The 19,995-nt window shown below is 45.7% G+C and overlaps 1 protein-coding gene across 9 annotated transcripts in view; it reads left to right on the top strand.

Moving 5' to 3' along the window:
• Positions 1 to 19,995, top strand: part of SH3KBP1 (SH3 domain containing kinase binding protein 1) — a 315,088-nt gene that overhangs the window by 258,704 nt on the left and 36,389 nt on the right. For all 9 annotated transcript variants that reach the window (XM_023633590.2, XM_023633586.2, XM_023633588.2 and 6 more), the window contains 2 exons: positions 2,310 to 2,390; positions 5,065 to 5,224. In XM_023633590.2, coding sequence (XP_023489358.1) covers positions 2,310 to 2,390; positions 5,065 to 5,224 — 241 coding nt within the window. The remainder of the gene's footprint in view (positions 1 to 2,309; positions 2,391 to 5,064; positions 5,225 to 19,995) is intronic.

The raw sequence follows: 19,995 nt of genomic DNA, 5'->3' as shown, positions 1-19,995 counted from the left end.
CACTGCACACTGGATTCTCATACACAAAGATGATAATTCTTATTTCCCAATAGAACTCCTCTTTATAATTGTTAAAAGCTAATTATGGGGAGAAATTCCTCCGTGAATAACTAGTTAAGTGGCATTTAAAAAAATTAATAACTAAAACAGAAGAAGAGTAGAGGTATTTTTAGTTCTACACATTCATAATTGTGATAGTACTATAACATTTAAAGTATGAATAAATTTCCAGATTGGTTTATTCACAGATTTATTAAGGAGTGATTCTTTTAAAGTTCTTTTGGCCCAACAAGTTGGAGGGAAAATTAGCTTGACCCCAAATTCCTTTCTCATTCCCTTCAGCATAGTTGAGAATTATAGAGATTAAGCCCTGAAATAGGATGTTAATTACATCTTCTGCTCCGCCCCCATCCTTGTTTGCATTGAGCAGTTTAATTTTGCCACCTAGTGGTTCTGGCCAGATAAATATCTTATTGTGCTGAAATTAAAGCTGGATATGTATTTGCTTTTCTCTGAAGACCCTTTTCCCTAGAGGCCCTGGTGAACCATTAGAGACCAAGGAGAGGAATCGAGTGGTCCAAGGCTCAGGTAGCCTAGAATGTAACTAGGATGGGATTCTTCATGGCAGTAGGATTGTCAATTTCTTCTGTGCCTCAGTAAAGATGCTGAACTTCGTTATCATTAGGAGACTAGACTGCAGCATGCTAGGCAAATTCTTACCCTTTAAAACAATTTTACCAAAGGTTATGCTGAATCTCTGTGGGGTAAATCAAGATGGCATTTAATCTTCCTAGATTACTGCTACAGCTCATTCATCCTGCTGAATGATCTTGGGAACTGCTTTGTGACAGGAAGGTAGATATTTGTATTTTCCCCATCACCAATTTTCCTCGTGTTTGATTATTTGACAAAAATAGTCAGATATGGAATTGACAGAAATCAGGTACAGTGTTTAATTTCTAGTGATTCATTAGGGAGAATTAGGTAAAGTGCGTGTTCAGTGAGTTTTTTGTAAGTTTTCTTGGCCTCTGCTGCTGCGTAAGTGAGATTTTAGTACCAAGCACCCATCTGTAGGGCTGTTCAGGTAAAGAGTTTGTCAAGCACTCAACCACGTCCCTAAGTTAGAGGAGAACTTGTGATTGGTTTTGTGCTTTAGCTCTTTTCCAAGTTCTCTGAGGCCACTGGCGCTGATGAAGACCCCAGGTGAGGGAGCAGCTGCGGTCCACGTGGGTGAAGAGGACGTGCTAATTGGTACATTTGGAAAAGTGTAATGCTTGAGGAATTCAGACGCTAATAGAAAGGACTTAGGGAGAACCACCATATCTTCTCTGCACATCCCTCCACTTAAAAATATATTCTAGTTATTACTGCTGCCTAACAGACTGCCCCAAATTTGGTGGCATAAAACAACTTTCTTCTTATGCCCACAGATTCTGTGGGTCAAGAGTTTTGAACAGGGCATGGCTGGGATGTCTTGTCTCTCTGCTCCGTGATGTCAGGGGCTTCAGCTGGGAATGCTGGACCAGCACAGAGAGGCTGGAGGATCTGCCTCAGAGATGACTGCTTCACTCACGTATCTGGCTCCTCTTGGCAGAGGTAGCTGGAAGACTGGCTCATCTAGGGCTGTATGCCAGAGCATCTCGTGGGACCTCTCTAGCATGGTGGCCTCAGGGTAGTTGACTTCTTACATGGAGGTTCAGTATTCCAGCAAAAAAAAAAAAAAAAAAAGCATAAGCTACATGGCCTTTTATGACCTACACTCAGATATTATCTGGTATCACATGGGCCACTGGTTGAAGTGGTCACGAGCCCACCCACATTCCAAGCAAAGAGACATAGAGCTCACCTCCTAATGGGAAGGGTAGCTAACAACTCAAGGCCATATTTTAAAACTGCTACAAAATGGAATCCAGGTCCCTGTGAAATTCCTTTTTATTTGTAGAACACAATATCCAGTGACTTCTTATTTGCGTATTTTAATGATTGACTTATTTATCCACATCCCCACCCACACCCAGTGATTTCCTGTGACTGTTTTGATACCTAAGAAAGTCAGATTGAAATATCAGAAAATAGTGGTGGTGTTCTTATAAATTAAGGATGTATAGGCAGGCAGACTGAATGATGTAGGCCAGAAATGGCTTCTGCTCTGTTTCTAAGCAGCTTATGTTTGCCAGGTAACACCAGCACCCAGCTTAGGGGAGAAAAAACTGTTGACTTTTCTGTACCTGATAAATATTTGAAATGCTAGTATGTCTAATAAACACATAGAGAAAGCATTTTCTGATGACTTATCTTTTCCCCACTAGGTACCACTGAGAGAAAACATGAAATTAAAAAGATACCTCCTGAAAGACCAGAAACGCTTCCAAACAGAACAGAAGAAAAAGGTATGAAATCACGTCTTTACTGGCACTTCGAGAAGAGCAAGAGACAAAGCTGTCTGTCACAGCGCTAGTCTGGATTACTCACAGAATTTGCTTTTTCTTTGGAATATGGTGATTATGATTTTGTTTCAGTTGCTTTTAAATATCCTGTTTCTAAGGAAATAGGAGAGAAGGTTATGTGGCACTTCTTTGGGTCGGAGTTTCTCATCAAATGAAAAACAGCCAGCCCAGTCACTTAATGCATTGGGGCCCTTCCATTCCAATCTTCCTGTCATCACCGCCCTTCCTCACCAGCAGCATCCTGAGGTGAGGATGCCGACTGTAAGTTCCTTGAGGGCCCGGAGGTATTTGCCGTAGTTTCCATCCTGCCCTCTCCCATGCCTAGTGCCCCAGGGTGCTCATTAACTGTTGACAGATAGACATGGCTTAGAGAAATTCCCATCCAGACAAATGAAAGCTCTCTTCCTCAGTCACTGCTTGGACCCTTGACTTTAGCTACTATTTTATGGACACATGTCCTTGGTCAAAAATGTTGGGAGGAGGAGGACATGGCAAAACTAGGAAAAACAGCTCAGTGCCTGCAGTCCCCTGAAGGTGGTTAGAAATGTCATTTGCAGAGAAGTAACTTAACATGTCTCATTCAGTCCATTTCCCAAATGTGACTCTTACCGTTCTGGGTGTCTTTCCCAAAGAAATCTGCATGCTGTGGAAGGACTCATTTTATTAGGTGTCTAAGATTTGATTGATCCCACATTTTATGAGGAAAGTGCGATGTTATTATTATGAACAGGAGGCAGAGCAAATTCCGTTTTAAAAAGCACTTATTTGTAAGTCACAAGAGAAATGCTGAATTAATGAATGTAATTATTTGGAGGTGCTCCTGGGTGGCCTCATGAAATTTTATTGTGAAATTTAATATTTTTTATCAGCCTGCCAGAAGTTTTACCAACATTGGGAGCTCTTAAGAAGTTATACCTCTTTCTTTCACGGGGAACAGTTAAAACTTGAGTTATGGAACCTCATTGTGAAGGCCTGCTCTGTGTCACAGACAAATGAAAAAAATAGCCATTAAGTATGCACCCTACCAATAGCTCTTTGATAAAAGTGTGTGTTGTGACATAGCCAAACACTGCCTCCTGTCCTCGTGGAGGACACGTGGCTGGTTTCTGGCTAATAGCCAGGCTCTGTGATGAGGACACTTCCTGCTCTGTTTCATGCTGACTAACATATGGGTTTGGCTTGTGTGTGAACACCCACCCTAGTTGGCTGGCCAAGTAGTCACACACTTCTGGTTCCTTCCCCTTCCGTATTCCTTGTTCTGTGTCACAGTGGGTCAGGAAGGTTGAAGCCCTTGTCAAAAGCAACAGGGAAGCCAGAAAACCAGCCCCACCCTGAGTCTTAGCCTCCCTGTTAGGTGGGCATGAACCTTCTCTCCTACCCGTTCTGGAGGCTGCTGGAGCTCCCGTCCCTCCCAGCAGGAGGAATCTCCCCTGCTTTGCCTTTCAGCCAAGCCCTTCCTCCTCTGCTCCCTGTGGACTGCTAAATGAGTTCCCAGAATTCCTGGATGGAGCATATTCCCCTACCAAGATATTGTGGGGATGAGCACAGTGATATCTGTACAATACCTGATGGGCTTTTTAAAGCTTTGCCAATTGGCCTGGGCACCCAAACAATATGAGCTTGTAATTGCAAGTAAAATGTGTTCAGAGTTCCAGTTTACAAATAAACATAGGAACCTGCTGTCCTCTGCTGGGCAGCTCTCTGCAGTTCCATCTTTATAAAGAAGAAGGTGGATGCATGCTTTTTACACCATGCACGGGGCAAGGCTAATCGGAGACAGAAAACGTGAAGCTGTCACTGAATGCTGCCCAGCTGGACCACCAGATCTGGCTTTAACTTCATACTAATAGCTCTGACTCCAAAAACTCATGGACGCCAAATACCTGTGAAGTCCCAGTTTACCTTCCAAGTTAAAACTGCACAAAAGGAATCCAGAACTAGTTATTGTTCCCTGAAATGCTCCCCTTTTTATTGGCTCACAGCCCTTTACACAGGCCAACCTGAGAGGTGTCAGGCCTCTTTCCTTCCCATGCCTGGCAGGTCCTGTGGGTCTTTACCAAACCTCAACAATTTGCTGAGCACCTGCTGTGTGCCAGGCACCATGCAGGGTTCCAGGGAGATGACCAGACATGGGCCCTGCCCTTTGGGGCTTCCAGCCTACAGGCTGTGCCAAGCATGCAGACTCCCAGAAAGTCTCCAAGTGGGGCCTATTTATAAAGGAGTATTCCTCACAGCTCAGGTGAGGAAATAAGAAAGTCTGCCTTTGATGGTGGGTCCAGCTGTTGAGAAGGGAACGTGATAGTGTCACATTTTGGCCAGGCCTGATGAGTATGCCTGATGAAGGACGAGTAGGAGTTTGCTGAGGATGGGCAGTGGCCAGAAGGGCCCTCCAGGCAGAGGGACCAGCATGAGCAAAGGTGAACAGTGAGCTGAGGCTCTGTAGGGCTTTTTCTAACTTGACAAAGAATACATGATGCTCTTCGCCTTCCAACTTCACCTTCACAAGTGGCATCAGTGATTTTTTTTTAAGGAGGAAACAAGTGATCTGCACTGAAGTACTGTCACTTACACTACATCTGTCTGTCGTCTTTATGCTTTTTCGAACAATGACTTAAAGAAAGACCAGAGAGAGAGCCAAAACTGGACTTACAGAAGCCTTCTGTCCCTGCCATACCGCCAAAAAAGCCACGGCCACCCAAGACCAATTCTCTCAGCAGACCGGGCGCGCTGCCCCCGAGGAGGCCCGAACGACCAGTGGGTCCCATGACCCACACCAGGTACTGTTCTGCTCTCGATGCTGGGGGTGGGTAGGGGGTGGCCACAGGACACGGGAGAGAGGTCTTGAGTGCAGCCAGCTGAGGGAGGAAGCATAAAGCTGCCCTCTTCCACCTTCTGGCAATGCTCTCTGAGGACTCCAGCCACTTCAGTCCTTGCTCCTGTGCTTGGGAGGAAGTGGGTGCCAGGCTGGGAGGTACAGCGTGGGTTTCAGGATTAGCAGGTGAGGGTCAGGTACCCAACATCCAGGTGCTGCTCACACACAGGGATTTTTCCTGTGCTTTATTAGAGCAAGGCCAACTGCCCTTCAGACTGGAAATTCAGGTGGCCTGCCCACCTTCATCCCCTGGGTGTCCTGCTGGCCTCAGGTACGCACGTCTCAATGGCAGCTCCATCCCCTGACCCTCTCCCTGCTCTGTGGTGCCTCCTTCCACACCCCCAGCCTCCTCCTGCCCTTGACTGCACAGCCCTGTCGTGGAACACAGGACCAAGCATGGCAAATATTGTCTTAGTGTACATGTCTCTGAACTCTGACCCTCAAAGGCAAGGGACATGCTTTTTCAAGCACTCATTCTGAGATGTGCCTGGCAAAACTCAAATTTGTTCGCAGGCTGATTAGATGCATGTGTTAGTAATGTGAAATCAGAGTTGGGCATTGTGCCTGCCAGACCTGAGATGCCCACCATGGAGCAAGAACTGTCGAGTTCTCTCCACAAGTTCATTGCCAGAACTTTGTGCCATTACATGTATATTATAGGTCTTAGTAATACACCAGGGCAAGTCAGTGACCTGGAGGTCTTTATGTGTACCTGTCAACACACAGTCACTCACTGGATTTTTGTTACTTTGAGCTAAGTTTGCGTGGTGAGAGTCCATCAGGCTTCAGTGTCCTCGAGTTGGGGTCAGACAGGCTTCTGGGTTCACGTCTCACCCCACTCATAGGAGTGCCTACCTCAGCAAGTCACTGCCCCATTCACATCGCTTTCTCCATCTGTAAACTGAGGATGGTAATGGAACGCACCTAGGAAGGAATGGGATAATTCCCAGGTATGTAGCCTCCTGCCTGTGAATCAACATTACTGTCATTGTCATTTTTATTATCACCTGTCAAACTGGGCATACTGCAGTAAGGCAAAAATACCTCATTTACTTTTTAGGACATTTTTTTAAATTGTGGTAAAATACATATACCATAAAATTTACCACGTTAACCATTTGTAAGTATACATTAAGTGGCATTAAGTACGTTCACATTGTTGTACTACCATCATCACCATCCATCCCCAGAACTCTTTTCATCTTGCAAAGCTGAAACTCCGTACCCCTTAAACACTAACTCCCCACTCCCTGCCCCCATAGCCCCCTGGCAACCACCCTTCTACTTTCTGTCTCTATGAATCTGACTACTCTAGGTGCCTCATATAAGTGGAATCATACGGTATTTGTCTTTTTGTGACTGGCTTATTTCACTTAATATGATGTCCTCGAGTTTCGTCCATATTGTAGCATGACTCCTACTACACCTACTACAGAAATAACACACCCCTGCCCAAATAAGGGGCAAGTAGCCATGTGAGTGGTTGCCACATGAGTGGCTGAGAGAGGTCATAATCGCAGCCAGCCATTGTGGACGTGCATATGCCTGTGTGTGGGAGGCTGGCTGCCCAGCAGAGCACACAGCTGCGGTTAGCTCGGGTGCGTGTGAACCCATCAGAGCAGCATCTGGTTCGCCTGTGCCATTCTGCTGGTGTTTCCCAAGGTCCAATCAAACAACTGCCGCCTTATGACAGTCCCTGGGGAAGCAAATGGGACCAGGGCCACTGTTGAATTGATCAGGCTCCTGCATGTTGTGCCCCCTTCTACTGATTGATAGCAGAAAGCTGTTTGCACATGCGTGTGACAGAGTCACTTTACAGCCCTGATGACCTTGTTACCTCACAAACACAGCTTCTTTTACCTGCCACACAAGAGAGAGACCAAGATAGAAACAAGAATGCCAAGCTTATGGCAAGGAAAGAGTTATATCAAGAGGTAGCCAGATGAGGAGATGGGAGTTCATTAGAACTCAGATCCACCTCCTCAAAGGAAAAAAGGTGTGGGGTTTTATTTGAGGTTTTAGGTAGGGGAAGGGGAACATGTGGCCTTGCAGGTCAGCGCTCTCCCACCAGCCTGCATTTGGCCTTGCGAGGCTGCTTGCAGAAAGGGGAATGGCAAGATAAGGGAATCTGCAGGTGGATGTCCTTGGTTGTCTGCCTCCGTGGTGGATGGTGGATTCTGGTGTCAGAAAACTGAGGAGTTGGGGTCTAGGAAGCTTCAGCTTCTTGATAGTCTCTGGATATCAGTTTCCCTGTAATAAAACTTCCAAGGGCCTGTAACTAGCCAAAATGTTAGCATGAGGCCACCTGGGCTCTAACAATTTATAACTTCTGTTTGCCCTCTGAAGTTCAGGGACACAAAGGTTTAAAAAACCAATATTTACATATGAATGTAACTTAGAGAAGCAGGGGAAGGGGATCAGTGCTTTTGGTTTTAACCACGTATATGCTGGGTTTAATGTAGGGGAACTGATATCAGGGCTAGTATCAATTCTGGTAGTCTTCCAGGGACTACAGACATTTTGATTGTCAATAACAGTTTCCAGAATATTCCTGCTGCTCTCTCTAATGATCTGATCTGAAGAGAAATGGAATTCTGATGGCTTCTTTGCCTTCGAAGGTTGCTGTCAGCCATCTCATTATGGGATAGGTGCAGGCTTTGCAAGCCATCCACTAGACCTGCACACAAGGGGGAAGAAAATTTTAGCTGCTGACCCTCTGGGCTCACAGAGGCCCCATTAACCTCCTATCTCTGCTTGGCTCTTCTTTCCCTCCGGCTCTCCCAACATCCAGTTGTCAATTAGAAGTACAGGCCACCGAGGAAGATGCAAGAGAGGGATTTGTACAGAAGCCAGTGAGAAATGTAACTGTTCTTCACACTGAGTGTGGCTTTTGAGCAGCCTGGGAGAAGGTGGGCAGCCCTCGGCCTCCCACTCCCCTCTGCACCCAGGCTGCCCAGACTCTAGGGCACTGGTTTGCAGAAAGGGGAGAAGGAGGAAAGCCCTGGGCTTCTTTCCTGACAATTGTAGGAAGTGGCAGGCCTGGGCAAGGTTGGCAGTGTTTGAGGAGCCGGTATCTGCTATGGCCACCTGCTCAGCCAGGTGAAGGGAGGACTCTAACTGGGTGGTTCTCAAACTTGAGTGTGCATCGGAATCACCTGGAGAACTTGTTCAAACAGATTGCTGGGCCACAGCCCCACAGTTGCTGACTCAGTAGGGCTGGGATGGGCCTGGGAATTTACATTTCTAACAAGCTCCCAGAGGATGCCGATGCTACTGGCCCACATCCTCACTGTTAGAACCCCTAGTCTAGATGCTCCCACGTTTTTGACAGTGCCCCTCTCCTTCCCTGACTGCCTCTCATGCACCTGTTAATGCTCCCTGACTTCAGAGCCCAGTTAGCATGCCCCTCTCCTGGAATCCTGCCCTTATCTCTCGCGATTGCTCTCTCCTCCAAATGCCTGACACCCCGTGTTTAGCCTAGTACAGGGCCCCATGCTGTGCCACTTGGGATGCTCACACCCCCGGACTCCTTTACCAGATTTAAAGCAGATCAAGAGTGTGTTTTGTCATCTCCACATGCTTTACAGCGTTGAGCATATGGTAGTGGCTCATTTAACACACTTGTTGAATGCCATGGTTCCTGAAAAGGGGGGGAGGTGCCAGTGCTTACATTTTGTTCACTTCTGCCTCTCCTGTCATCCTTCCCAGCCCCTGTACGAGCTCTGTAGCATGTGTCTTATGTTCTGAGTCACCTAGTGTGCCATGGATTTCAAAATAAAAAAATTTAAGATCAAAGAAAGGCTTATTGTTTCTCAGTACTTCATGCACTTCATATTTTTTGCTAAGCATTTACATTGGACAACCAACCCATATGTTGGTTTAACAGAACTTGTTTTGTTCTGCCAAATTAGCTGAGGTAGGAATGTTAATGTCATTCAAACAGTTTTGTGTCAGTGGTCCTCCAGAGAAAGGATATTGTCTGCTGTGCGAATCCAAATCATTGCCAGGATTTACCTGACCAGATGGATAGATGGACGAATGGTTGAACACACGGACACACAGTCATTGTTTGCCATTCTTGTTGGGAGCTAGGCATTGCCACTCTAGCTGTAGTGTCTGGGCTCAAGCTTCCTCTCACCAGCTGGAAAGCTCGCTGCCAAATGTGGCTTCCAGAAGAGATCGATTTCATTCTATTTAAACAGGAACTAGCATCTTTTAGAAAAATGAATATATAAGTTCAGGAAGAAGGAAGTCATTTTTAGATACAAAAATGTATTGAGGGACTATTGTGTTCAAGGCACTGTTCTGGATCTTAGTAACGGTGGGGCTCAGTTGTGGCACATCACACTTTTCAGGAATCATGTCTACAGGAACTAGAACACCAGTGTGCAGTTGTATGTCCAGTCTGAACAAGTGGAAGCATGCCATTGACATGCTTACCCATTGGTAAGAATGTTCTTCCAATTTCTAGAAAGCAGTTAAGATGGGCTTTTAACAGGAAAAAAAGACTTTTTCAAAAGAAAAATTTAATACCAGAGTTGATGTAAAAATTGAATGATGATAGGAGATTCCCCTACCGTAAGTGCCTCCTTTGTTTGAAAATCAGTGCCCTGGGGATGCTTCAGTTGTTATTTCATAGTGTGCAGACAGGGTCTGCTTGTCTTATCCAGCCCACCACGTAACTGAGGCGGTTGTGGTGCAAAGACCAATCTATCTACCTCTGTTTTCACACTTGGGAAAATGGAGGTTCACAGTATAGAACCTGCTCACTTGTTTTGATATTTGGTTATAAATATATTTCAAATGACAGAATATACCTAAACCTTTTTGTATGTGGATATATACATACACACGAATATGTGATGTTATATGCCTAATAACGTGTATTATCAATTTAGCAAATTTGGGTTCAGAAATCTCCGTGAGAAGAGGTCCTGAAACTTGAGAGAAATGTCCAAAAGGAAAAAAAAAATCCAAGGAAATGCTGGAGAGAAGCCGGCTGCCCCGAGCTCTAGTAATTGCGTGCAGCGGGAGGCAGCAAGCCAGAAACCTGAGGGGCAGAGCAGGTGTGTGCTTTCAAAGGAAAATAATCCCAATAGGGAAAGAGGTGGAAGCAAGCTGGCTAGACCACAACAGGTTTGTCAGTCCTCCCAAACACAGATACCTCCAAGTTGTAATAATTATTCTTTTTCTTTCTAAAGAACGGGGAGGCTAAAGCAGGACCTTTGTTGTGAGTTGCAAGGGAGCTTTGCCTGTTGTCTGCTACAACACAGAACAACCCATGCTTTCCAAGTGGAGGGGGCAGGTGACTGACAGGGGGGGGAACAGGAGGGGCTGGTGTCCAGGGACCTCCAGTGATAAACAAGGAGTCTGGGATGGAGGGGAAGGAAGTGATGCTAAAAGGCATAAGGAGGTGAGGTGAATAAGGATGGAGTGGGAGAAGCTGATGGCCACAAGTATGAGATGCTGGTCAGAAAGAGGAGGTTGGTGCTCACAACCTCAGAGGTGGAGTCAGTCTGAGGACGAACATATCCACAGAGGGAGGGACCGTGAGTGTGGGTGACTGAAGCTGAATGAAGGTCATAAGGGCTGAAGGGACCAGGGGAAGGAGGGACCGGCATAGGGGATGGATTGCTCACATGGGTGTCATAGGCTCAGGAAGATGGGAAGAGCTAATGTGAGGTGAGGTGGATGTTCTAGAAGCCCGTGTCCTCCCAGATGGATGTCAGTATGTTCTAGGAGTTGATGACACTCAGTGATAAGAAGGGTTCAATAGTCAGGGTGGTAGTGGGCCGTTCAGTGAGGCGGTTCTGCATGTGAGGGAGTTGGTTACCATGGCTCAAGCATCGCAGAGGACACTGGCCATTGACTTTAGATATGAAAGCATGTGTCAGAGGAGGAATCGCAGTGAGAAGATGGGCAGTTGGGTCTTGGACACCAGGCAGTGGGCCGGAGGCCTAGTGACTTCGCAGACCAGTGCCACTTGGAGATGGCCTATTGCTTTAAATGTTAAACATGCCAGGTGGCTGTCCTGTGAATGGCTGGAGGCTATACTGCTGAGAGAACTGGAGCCTTGGAGTTGCAAAATTTTTATTTGTAATGAAGACGGAACCCTGGACTTCTGAGAAATACTGGGAGATAAGTGACGGTTGAGCTCTGAGACATTTCAGCTTGAGGCAAAGATTAAGTAAACATTTATATATCAAACATCTACTAAGTGCTTAGGGAGGGCAGATGTCTCTTGAGACCAACTTACCCACAGAGAAGTTAATTTTTCTTTGGATTTACACAGGCATCCTAGCTGCTTAAGCCCCTGGAGTTACAGCTTAGCAGGAAATAAGCTTTAAGGTCCTGACCTCTGTGAGGTGTCTGGCCCCCATACCCACCAAAAGAAGGCATTAAAAAAGACCTCTTGGCTCTTATTAGGTATAAACTAGTCAATCAAAAAAGAGGAAGAGAAAGATAGCTAGAGTGCATGGGCATGTTCCCTAAGTAGGCGGTAAAATGTGCACTTGGGTGGTGAGGATTTTGAGGAGTACTCAAGTATTCTGTATGTCTTTTCAAAGAGTCCTAGTGATGCACTGTGTGGTGTTTGAGTGTTTCCCTTCTTTTCTACAAGTCAGGACCCAGACATGTCTTTGGAGAATGCTGGAGAGAGATCTTGGCTAGAAATTACAGAGGTGGGTGTCATTGGCTCGTAGATGGTAGTTACAAGCATGGAACGGCTATAAGCACTCCAGGAAATTATGGAGAAGAAGGAGAGGCGAGAGTAGAGACAGCGGTGGGGAAATTTGTTATTTATAGGGTGGAGGAAGGACTAGGAGCCGTGGGAAAGGGTGGGTGGAGTGTGATGTCATGGAAGCTGGAAGAAGGGAGTGTGGAGCAGCCACTGATCAGTGGGTCTCACACTTGAGTGTGCATCACAGTCACCAGGGACTTGTTAAAATGCAGATCACTGCTCCCCAAGCAGTGGTCTAATTTAGTGGGTCTGGGTTAAGGCCTAAGAATTTGCATTTGTGGCAAGCTCCCAGGGCTGCTGCTGCTGCAGGTTAGCTGACCACACTGTGAGAACACTCGCCAAAGCAAGAGCCAGGGAGACTGCAGGCCCCCCAGCTTGCTCACTAGTTGGCCCTTGAGAATCCCAGTCAAGGGTTTCTCTACAATGGTTGAGGGGTGAGAGACATACTTGGGGTGAGTTGAAGAAAGAATGGGCAGGTGGCCAAGCATGTGTAGACTTGTCTTGTGAGAAACTTGGCTATGGTAAAAAGATGGAAAATGGGTACTAGATATGGATTCAGTGATGAGAGAGGAGTGTGTGTGTGTGTGTGTGTGTGTGTGTGTGTGTGTGTGGTATGTCCTTCATTCGTCTCGGATATTCATCCAGTGCCTGCATTTGGCCAGACCCTCTTCTAGGTGGTAGTTAACTATGGTAACCAGGCCAGACATGGTTCCTGCCCACCCATTGTTTACTTGGGCTTTGGAGCCAGGCACACAGAGTCAAAACCTCACCCCTCTACTTACTTACCCTGTGATTTTGGGCAAGGTGCACACCACCCCAAGTCTACGTTTCCTCCTCAGCAGAATGGCACTGTGAAGCCTACCTTGCCCGTGTGGAGATTTAAACAAACCAGTACACCTAAGCTGCCTCGCTCCCTGCCTGGCACTTGAGAGGCACTCAACAAATCCATGCTTGCTTTTTTCCTCCCTTCAGAGAGCTCAGTGGGTGACCTGCGTGGGAGGGGGATGGCAAGCAGGTCATGCCTGGTAGCCCCGAGGGAGTGAGGAAATAAGGACACCCTCAGACAGCACATCAGGAGATCTCTAGCAGGTGGAAGCTCGAGCAACCTCCCCTAGAAGCACCGAGAGAGTCAGGGGAAATCAGGACTGAGGGAGGGCAGTTGGTTTATGGAGCTTAGGAAGCCCATAGTGCCCACGGGAAAACACCTTGTCACACTGTGGGGATGGCTGCGTTATTTGCTGACCTCATTTCATTTGTGTGCATAACCTTCTCTCTTTACTTCTCTCCACCCACACCTAGAATGAATTTTATTCCCCGCAGCCAGGACCCACAGTAGGTGACAGGGCTTAGCCCCAGCCCAAACTGAGCCCCATTGATTCTCCTGCCAGTGATGGCCAGAATCTGGTGAGGAAACAGTAGGAGACATTAACACCTCACACGTGCACAGTGCTAATTGGTTCCTGTAACGCTTTTTCCATGGGCTATTTCTTTGAACATTCTTCCTCCAAGTGGCACCCCACAAACTTTTCTCAGAGTTGCGTGGTGATGAGTTCCCCCCTCCTCTGGGCATCTTTAAAGCTCCTTGCCCCTCTGAGATGCCCAGCCGTGGATTTGCAGATGAGGACTGTGGGTATTCTCATCCTTTTGCCTTGGGGGATTGTGGGCTTGTCGTGCCCTAGATGGGCTCTGGAGGGAGGCCTGTTTCCACACACACTTGCAGACTCTGCACAAAGAACAGAAATCTGGAGAGGAATTGAGCGGGCAATGTCCCATCACCTTCCAACGTGTCTTCATCAACTATAAATAGCCAAGCTTGTTTGTGCTCATCCAAACAAGGACGCAGTGCAGGAGGAGAGCTGCCAGGAAAACCACTCTGGTTCCCACTTCTTGCGCCCCTGGCCTTGCTCGAGCTGTTCCATATTTAAATGGGAAGTTCACAGTCAAAAGGTGCCTGTGATTCCTGGGACATTTTTGGCCACAGGGTGTGTATGTAGGGCCTCCACAGATAGCAGCAGGGCCTTTGGATCCACATTTCTGGGAAAGTGGGGGGAGGCTCCTCCTGCCCTCCTACTGATCAGCGAAGGAAACTGGGCTTATTATTTCTGTAATTTTGTCCTTTCCCAATGGAAAGATTCAACCTCCCTGGGCAGAACACTTCTGAAAGACTGGCTTGACATCTCCTACCTTCCCAGATAGGCAGAGCTATCCTATAGTTGTTTATTTGAGAGAGAAAAAAATCTCTGGAAGCATAAAACATGTGCATGTGGATGTTCATTTTGATTATTGCCATCCCAAGTGTGGTGGGCAAAGATAAGACTGGGCACCAGAAATCTTCCATCTGGTTTCAGCTCTGCCACCAATTAGCTATGTGGCCTTGGGCACATAACTCCTGCCCTTGGAGCACAGGACACTTGTCTGTAATGAAATGGGGGCTTGAGCTGGGTAATCTGTACCCAGTTTCAGTATTCAGAGCCTAAGTCTGAGATGTTTTGAGTGGGCAGCTAGGACAGCGGGGAGAGGATGTTCACTTCTGTTGGCCTTGCATCCTCTGTGCGAGATTGGACCAGGAAAAGGGAGGTGAACAATAGGATGTGGTGGTTTTACATTAGGAGGGAGTGATAAAACAAGGTTGTGGAGCTGGAGCAGGAAAGAAAGCAGGGTAACTCAAGTCGTTTCTCTAGGATCTTCACATTTGGCATCCTCCACCGTCCATATGAGTTGACAACTCCCACATGGGATGAAAGCTGGAAAAAAATAGAGGATGTGTGATGAGTACCTCGGTGGTTTCCTGAGCATAGGGGCTGGGACTTTTCTATTTTTTTCCTTTCCTTTTCTTCCCAGCTTTTTATTTTTCCCCTGTTACAATTTTTATGCAGTTATAGCCCAAACATTTACATTATGGTAATAGATCCTTCTGAGGGCGGGGAGGGGGCACTGCCAAAAAGAGTCATCATCTGGGCCTGGGATCTTTTGTTTGGTAGGATTTGGTGGATTCACTCTTTTTCCTTCATCCCCACTCACCTCCAGAATGGTTGTGGGGTCTTTTTGGTGTTTTGTTGTTGTTGTTGCTGCTGTTATTGCTGCTGTTTATTTATTTACTTGTTTGCTTGCCTTGGCTTCCTGTGCACTTCGACACCTTTTCCAGGCCACATGTCTTGGCTTAACTGTCCCAACTTGGGCTAAATTGGGCTATGCCACTGACTGAGCTCATGTTCTCAAGGGATGCACATGGCGCATCTTCCACCTTTCCAACTGTGCACGCCTCATGTCTCAGGTCTGAGTGGGAAGAGCAGGCCTCTCTAGGCGGGTTGGATGTGTGATTTTTGTTTATTATTAGTACTTTTTTACTGGGGGAACAAAGGCAATTTACCCAGCTGGCAGTGAGCTATGATGACACAGGCTGCCTGGCATCCTCGATGACTCACCGTCCGCATGACCAGGAGGCTGAATGAAGCAACTTTGAGAAGTGGTCAAGAGTTTGGCCTCCGGAGTCAAAGTTAGTAGGTTCAAATCCAGACCCCACCTTTCTACTACTTTTATGACCTTTTGTCAGCAAGTGACTTAATCTCACTGACCCTCAGTTTCCTGATCTATATAATGAAAATAAGGGCATCATAGGTGGGGTTCTCCAGGAAGCAGACTCTGAGGCAGCATTTAGTACGCATGACATGTTTTAGAGTTCAGTGTCCATGGAAGAGAGAAGAAAGCAGCGTTGGGCAGAGGGAGAAATCAAGTTGTGATACCGGCTCACCAGAGCCTTGGCCAACTCCACAGGGAGCTTTGGGGCTAAAGGGACCCCGCCAGGTTGTCCTGTGTTGGGCTGAAGTGACCGAGACTTTTATACCATGGGGTGTGGCCCACCCTGGAAAGGGTGCGCCTCGGCCGAGGAGGCTCTCTGCAGCTGAGGTGGTCCCTGGAGGGGCTGACAGCACTCCCAGCAATAGGGACAACCAGCCCTTCCCCAAAGCGGGCTCTGGGTAGTGCAGCTCTGTGTCTACCTTGTAGAGTAGATACTTCAAGGGGTGGTTGTAACGATTGAATAATGCATGAAAGGGGCTTATCCTAGTGCCTGACTCCTGGAAGGCAGTCAGTAAATGCAGCTGCTGCTGTTATTTCTATGGGATTGTAGGCTCCACTTATTCTTGCTGGGTGTCCTGGGGCCAGTCAACCCATTCTCTGCAATTTAGGTTCCCTGTCCAGTCAAGCAAGGAAACTTTCAGCGGCTAGGTGTCTATCCAAGTCATGTATTTTAAGTGTTCATAACCAAAACTGCTGAGAAAAATCAAGAAAATAGCATTATTTTGATTTAAAAATCAGAAATGAGTCAGGACAACCTTGTTCTGCTATCTTCCGATATATGGTGATATGCCTGCTTTCTTCTATTTTTCCTTTTATTTAACAGCTGCGGGCATAGAAACTCACCAGACAAAAACCCTCACAGGAGCTAGTAAATTACACAAGGATGGGCTTTTTCCTCTTTTGTTGAATTTAGTAACATTCTTTTTGCCAAAATGGTACCCGTGCATTGGGCAGACTGGAGGAGAACAGGGACCATCGAGGGCTGCAGTCTCATTGGGTATCAGCCGCTCCAAACACGTGCCTTGAAGAATTTGAGAAATTCTGGTATTTTTCAGAACTGAAATTCATTAGCATTGTTGTAAGAGTCTATAAATACAGTGAAAGGCATTTACAAATAGACATTGTAAAACGCTTCCACACCCACAGTCTGAACACTGTCAAAACACCAGCTGCAGCTTCCCTACTTGGAAGGATCAGAACCTTTTTTAAACTACACCTACTGTGTTTTCAAAATAGGCTTGCTTCTGGCCCTGTAGAGAAGATAATTTCAGCCGAAAGCCTGTGTTTGGCTCTTGGCATGGGGGATCAGGGCTCAGTTAGAGAGATGGGGGATCCCAATATCCTTCCTGTCAGAATGTGGCTGACGATTTAGAATCTGGGGAGGGATGGCTCCGGGATGGTACTTCCTGTTTCTTGAGGGTGGTCCCTCATGACCTGGACCTCTGAGTCTAGGATTTGTAACTCCACACATCCCCAACTGTTCCCAGGTGAGTTCCAGGTGTGGTCACAGGTCATCACATGGGCACTTGTGGCCGGGAGATTCTTAAAGGAGAGTTTGTAGGCAGAGGCTAAGAAATCTCCCCTTTACCTTGATGATGCTGTTAGGGAGAAAGGAGAGAGGACAGAAGCTGCCTGAATTGTCCAAGTCTCTATTATTGAATATGAACTTTTTTTTTAAGTATAGTAATTTTTATTTTATTTTCTTTCCTTTATTTTTTTTATTTTTAATTGAGGTAAAATACACATAACAAAAATTTACCATCAGAACCATTTGTTTTTTTAGCTTTCAGATGTACGTTGTAAGATATTTCGAATTCTGTGTAGATTACATCATGTTCACCACCCAAAAACTAATTATAGTCCATCACCACACAAGTGAGCCTAATTACCCCTTTTGCCCCCCCTCCTTCCTCTCTGGTAACCACCAATCCAATCTCTGTTGCTATGTGCTTGTTTGTCGTCGTTTTTTTCTTCTATTTATGAATGAGATCATACAGTATTTGACTTTTTCCCTCTGACCTATTTCACTTAGCGTAATACCCTCAAGATCCATCCATGTTATCACAAATGGCCAGATTTCATCGTTTCTTATGGCTGAGTAGTATTCCATTATGTATATATACCACTTCTTCTTTATCCATTCGTCCCTTGATGGGCACCTAGGTTGCTTCCAAGTCTTAGCTATTGTGAACAATGCTGCAGTGAACATAGGGGTGCATGTATCTTTATGCACTTGTGTTTTCAAGTTCTTTGGATAAATACCCAGAAGTGGAATAGCTGGATCACATGGTAGATCTATTTTTGGTTTTCTGAGGATACTCCATACCGTTTTCCGTAGTGGCTGCATCAGTTTGCACTGCCACCAGCAGTGTACGAGGGTTCCCGTCTCTCCACATCCTCTCCGACACTCGTTTCCCATCTTGTTAATTACAGCCATTCTGACTGGAGTGAGGTGATATCTCATTGTAGTTTTGATTTGCATTTCCCTGATAGCTAATGATGTTGAGCATCTGTATATCTTCTTTGGAGAAATCTCTGTTCAGATCTTTTGCCCATTTTTCAATTGGGTTGTTGGTTTTTTGTTGTTGAGATGTATGAGTTCTTTGTATACTTTGGATATTAACACCTTATCTGATATGTGGTTTGCAAATATCTTCTCCCAATTGTTAGGTTGTCTTTTTGTTTTGTTGATGGTTTCCTTTGCTGTGCAGAAGCTTTTTAGTTTGATGTAGTCTCATTTATTCATTTTTTCTTTTGTTTCCCTTGCCCGGTCAGACATAAATATGAACTTTTTTTTTTTTTTAAAAAGTGAACTTTAAAACTAAGGAAAAATTCACCTATAGTCTTATCCCCAAAACAACTACTGTTAACATTTTGGACTGTTTCTTTCCCATCTTTTTCCTCTGTGTGATTTGGTTTGTTTTTCATTGGCTTTTCATAGGTTTGATCATACTGAATGTCATACAACTTTGTCTTTTGGAAAAAAATTGCATTTATTGTACAAATACATAATGCGTTCCCATTTCAGAAAAAAAGGGTAAATGTTCTTTAATTCCACAAGTGTTCTGAGCCCCTGTCATGTACCAGGTGTTGAACTGGGTGCTAGAAATCACCCATCAGACTATGCAGGAATAACCACTGTAATATTCTTCCAGTCTTAAAAATAAATCTCTCTTCCTAGTATATCAGAATGGCATGTGGGTGCATGTGCTTTGAGGTGTATGTCATTTTTAACTTGCCTTTGTCCCTTGACATTGTAACATAAGCATTTGTCCCTGTTGTCATAAACTGTTTATAAGTGTCATTTTAATGGCTATATAAAAGTCCATCAAATATCATAGGTTATTCAACTCTTCCCCTATTTATGAGAGATTTGAGATCTTTTCAATTTATCTTTATTACAAATAGCACTGTGATAAATATATTGATCTGCAAAAGCCATTGGGTATTTCAGACTATTTCTTTAGCATAGACTCCCAGAACTGGTCCAAAGAAGATGAAGGTTTTTTAAAAAATTTTTTGTGGGGGGAAGATTAGCCCTGAGCTAACATCTGCCACTAATCCTCCTCTTTTTGCTGAGGAAGACTGGCCCTGAGCTAACGTCTGTGCTCATCTTCCTCTATTTTATATGTGGGACGCCTGCCACAGCATGGCTTGATAAGCAGTGAATAGGTCTGCACCCAGGATCTGAACCAGAAAACCCTGGGCTGCCGAAGCGGAACGTGCAAACTTAACCACTCGCCGCCAGGCCAGTCCCCAGATGAAGGTTTTAAATGCTATTGATATATACCCTATTCTTAAAAACTACTTCTTTTTACCCAACACCATCCCCCAAAGGCTTTGGGATAATTTTGAAAAATGCATGTAAAAGAATAAAATAGTTGGGAGTGACAACAAAAGGGAAATAAGAGTAAAAAAGTAGTCCCACCCAAGATAAGATGAGCACGGTCATGTGCAATAGGGTTCTCTGCAGCCCTCGAGATAGGCTCGCATTTGACTGGAAGCTTCCAGCTGTCAAATCCAAGAGGGAAATGGCAGCTCCAAGATTCTCAGTTACCCAAATGCATAAATAAGCCACATGTCCAGAAGCAGCCAAGTTGTTCTGAGCTACAGGTGATTAGCTGATGTGCAAAGCTCCTTCTTCCCGCCAATACGCCCTCTGATTTTCTCCCCAGCTGCCTACCAGGGTGTCACCTCAAACCCTCCTCCCCCTTGGCAAAAAGAAAAAAAGCCCAGTGGAATTAACTGGACTCTTCTTGCCTGAGTGACCTCTCTGCCCGGACAGAACATGTGTTCTCATAAGTTTGGGGCCTTGGTGTGTTCCCAAAAGGACAGAGCTGTCTGGCTGTGAGTCTCCC

This window comes from Equus caballus, chromosome X (genome assembly GCF_041296265.1).
Source record: "Equus caballus isolate H_3958 breed thoroughbred chromosome X, TB-T2T, whole genome shotgun sequence".
In the NCBI taxonomy this organism is placed as follows: domain Eukaryota; kingdom Metazoa; phylum Chordata; class Mammalia; order Perissodactyla; family Equidae; genus Equus; species Equus caballus.
Note: the sequence above shows the minus strand (reverse complement) of the source record. Positions and strands in the feature narration are given on the sequence as shown.